This window comes from Entelurus aequoreus, linkage group LG25, assembly GCF_033978785.1.
Source record: "Entelurus aequoreus isolate RoL-2023_Sb linkage group LG25, RoL_Eaeq_v1.1, whole genome shotgun sequence".
Lineage (NCBI taxonomy): Eukaryota > Metazoa > Chordata > Actinopteri > Syngnathiformes > Syngnathidae > Entelurus > Entelurus aequoreus.
Genome location: NC_084755.1, coordinates 34,324,258 through 34,327,370, shown reverse-complemented (window position 1 = coordinate 34,327,370; position 3,113 = coordinate 34,324,258). Strand labels below are relative to the sequence as shown.

The 3,113-nt window shown below is 34.6% G+C and overlaps 1 protein-coding gene across 1 annotated transcript in view; it reads left to right on the top strand.

Moving 5' to 3' along the window:
• Positions 1-2,167, top strand: part of prrg2 (proline rich Gla (G-carboxyglutamic acid) 2) — an 11,386-nt gene extending 9,219 nt beyond the window's left edge. Inside the window, exon 7 of the mRNA XM_062036447.1 lies at positions 1,561-2,167. Within this exon, the coding sequence (XP_061892431.1) occupies positions 1,561-1,603 (43 nt within the window). The 3' untranslated portion in view covers positions 1,604-2,167. The remainder of the gene's footprint in view (positions 1-1,560) is intronic.
• Positions 2,168-3,113: the final 946 nt, after the last annotated feature.

Genomic DNA, 3,113 nt, shown 5'->3' with positions numbered 1-3,113 from the left:
GGTGTCTTTATGCAGCTAACGACCTCACACAAGTGCATCTGATTCAGGATAACACAGTGGAGTGGAGGAGGACTTTTAAAGGCGGACTAACAGGTCTTTGAGGGTCAGAATTCTAGCTGATAGACAGGTGTTCAAATACTTATTTTCAGCTGTATCACGCCAATAAATTGTTAAAAAATCATAAATTGTGATTTCTGGATTTTTTTTTTAGGTTATCTCTCATACAGTGGACATGCACCTACCGTGAAAATTTCAGACCCCTCCATGATTTTTAAGTGGGAGAACTTGCAAAATAGCAGGGTGTTCAAATACTTATTTTCTTGACTGTATATATATCTCAATCACTGGTATATATATATACATACCAGTGATATATATATATATATATCAATCACTGGTATATATATATACATACCAGTGATATATATATATATATAACACTGGTATATATATATATATACCAGTGATTGATATATATATATATATATATATATATATATATATATATATATATATATATATATATATATATATATATATATATATATATATATATATATATATATATATATACCAGGGATTGATATATATATATATATATATATCAATCCCTGGTATATATATATATATATATATATATATATATATATATATATATATATATATATATATATATATATATCAATCACTGGTTGATATATATATATATATATATATATATATATATATATATATATATATATATATATATATATATATATATATATATATATATATATATATATATATATATATATATATATATATATATCAACCAGTGATTGATATATATATATATATATATATATCAATCCCTGGTATATATATATATATATATATACCAGTGATATATATATATCACTGGTATATATATATATATACCAGTGATTGATATATATATATATATACCAGTGATATATATATATCACTGGTATATATATATATATACCAGTGATTGATATATATATATACCAGTGACGTGCGGTGAGGTTCATGGTTGGTGAGGCACTGACTTCATCACAGTCAGATTTACAAATATATGAACCCTAAAGAGTATCTTATTCACCATTTGATTGGCAGCAGTTAACGGGTTATGTTTAAAAGCTCATACCAGCATTCTTCCCTGCTTGGCACTCAGCATCAAGGGTTGGAATTGGGGGTTAAATCACCAAAAATTATTCCCGGGCGCAGCGCTGCTGCTGCCCACTGCTCCCCTCACCTCCCAGGGGGTGATCAAGGGGATCATATTATATATCATATATATATATATATGTATGTATGTGTGTGTGTGTGTGTGTGTGTGTGTGTGTGTGTGTGTGTGTGTGTGTGTGTGTGTGTGTGTGTGTGTGTCTATATATATATATATGTGTATGTGTGTGTATATATAAGTACAATATTTCAAAGCAAAAATCATGCTAGCAATTATGGTGATGTGTTTTTTTTTTTGTATCTTCACTTACATTTCATTCCTTTTCTGAGGGGATGGGTGTCATAACAAGCTGTTCTCCTCTTTGACCACAGGGGGGCGCCATCGGAACCTGCAGACCCAGGAGACAACCAGTGAGAAGCTTCCAGCCAGCTGCTTCAATGTGGTTGAAGCTTCTTCTCAGTGAACTTTGAACTTTGCATTGTGTGTTTTTTGTATTTATGGGCGGAGTTAAGAGGTAACTCAGAAAGGATGAGGTACATATTGACTGTGTGCAGGTGAGGGTGTGGTTTCGTAATTGCACTGTCCGTCAATGTTAGATAAACGCGGTAGTCACAATAAATCCTTTTTTTTTTTTTTTCTTTTCACTTTTTTCAGCAAGTACCACCATAATGACCAACAGTAAAATCCAGTAGCTTGGTAGGCCTAAGTATCCGTTTAAAAACCAGGCGGAGGTTTTATTTAACGGGTATATTACACATTTTTGGCCTCTGTCACATTATCAATCAATCAATCAATCAATCAATGTTTACTTATATAGCCCTAAATGACAAGTGTCTCAAAGGGCTGCACAAGCCACAACGACATCCTCGGCTCAGATCCCACATCAGGGCAAGAAAAAAACTCAATGGGATAACAATGAAAAACCTTGGAGGGATCTAACATAATAGTGAGAGTCCAGTCCATACTGGATCTAACAGAATAGTGTGAGAGTCCAGTCCATAGTGGATCTAACATAATAGTGAGAGTCCAGTCCATACTGGATCTAACATAATAGTGTGAGAGTCCAGTCCATAGTGGATCTAACATAATAGTGTGAGAGTCCAGTCCATAGTGGATCTAACATAATAGTGTGAGAGTCCAGTCCATAGTGGATCTAACATAATAGTGTGAGAGTCCAGTCCATAGTGGATCTAGCATAATAGTGAGAGTCCAGTCCATAGTGGATCTAACATGATGGTGTGAGAGTCCAGTCCATAGTGGATCTAACATAATAGTGAGAGTCCAGTCCATACTGGATCTAACATAATAGTGTGAGAGTCCAGTCCATAGTGGATCTAACATAATAGTGTGAGAGTCCAGTCCATAGTGGATCTAACATAATAGTGTGAGAGTCCAGTCCATAGTGGATCTAACATAATAGTGTGAGAGTCCAGTCCATAGTGGATCTAGCATAATAGTGAGAGTCCAGTCCATAGTGGATCTAACATAATAGTGAGAGTCCAGTCCATAGTGGATCTAACATGATAGTGTGAGAGTCCAGTCCATAGTGGATCTAACATAATAGTGAGAGTCCAGTCCATAGTGGATCTAGCATAATATTGTGAGAGTCCAGTCCATAGTGGATCTAACATAATAGTGAGAGTCCAGTCCATAGTGGATCTAACATAATAGTGAGAGTCCAGTCCATAGTGGATCTAACATAATAGTGAGAGTCCAGTCCATAGTGGATCTAACATAATAGTGTGAGAGTCCAGTCCATAGTGGATCTAACATAATAGTGTGGGAGTCCAGTCCATAGTGGATCTAACATAATAGTGTGGGAGTCCAGTCCATAGTGGATCTAACATAATAGTGACAGTCCAGTCTATAGTGGATCTAACATAATAGTGTGAGAGTCCAGTCCATAGTGGATCTAACATAATAG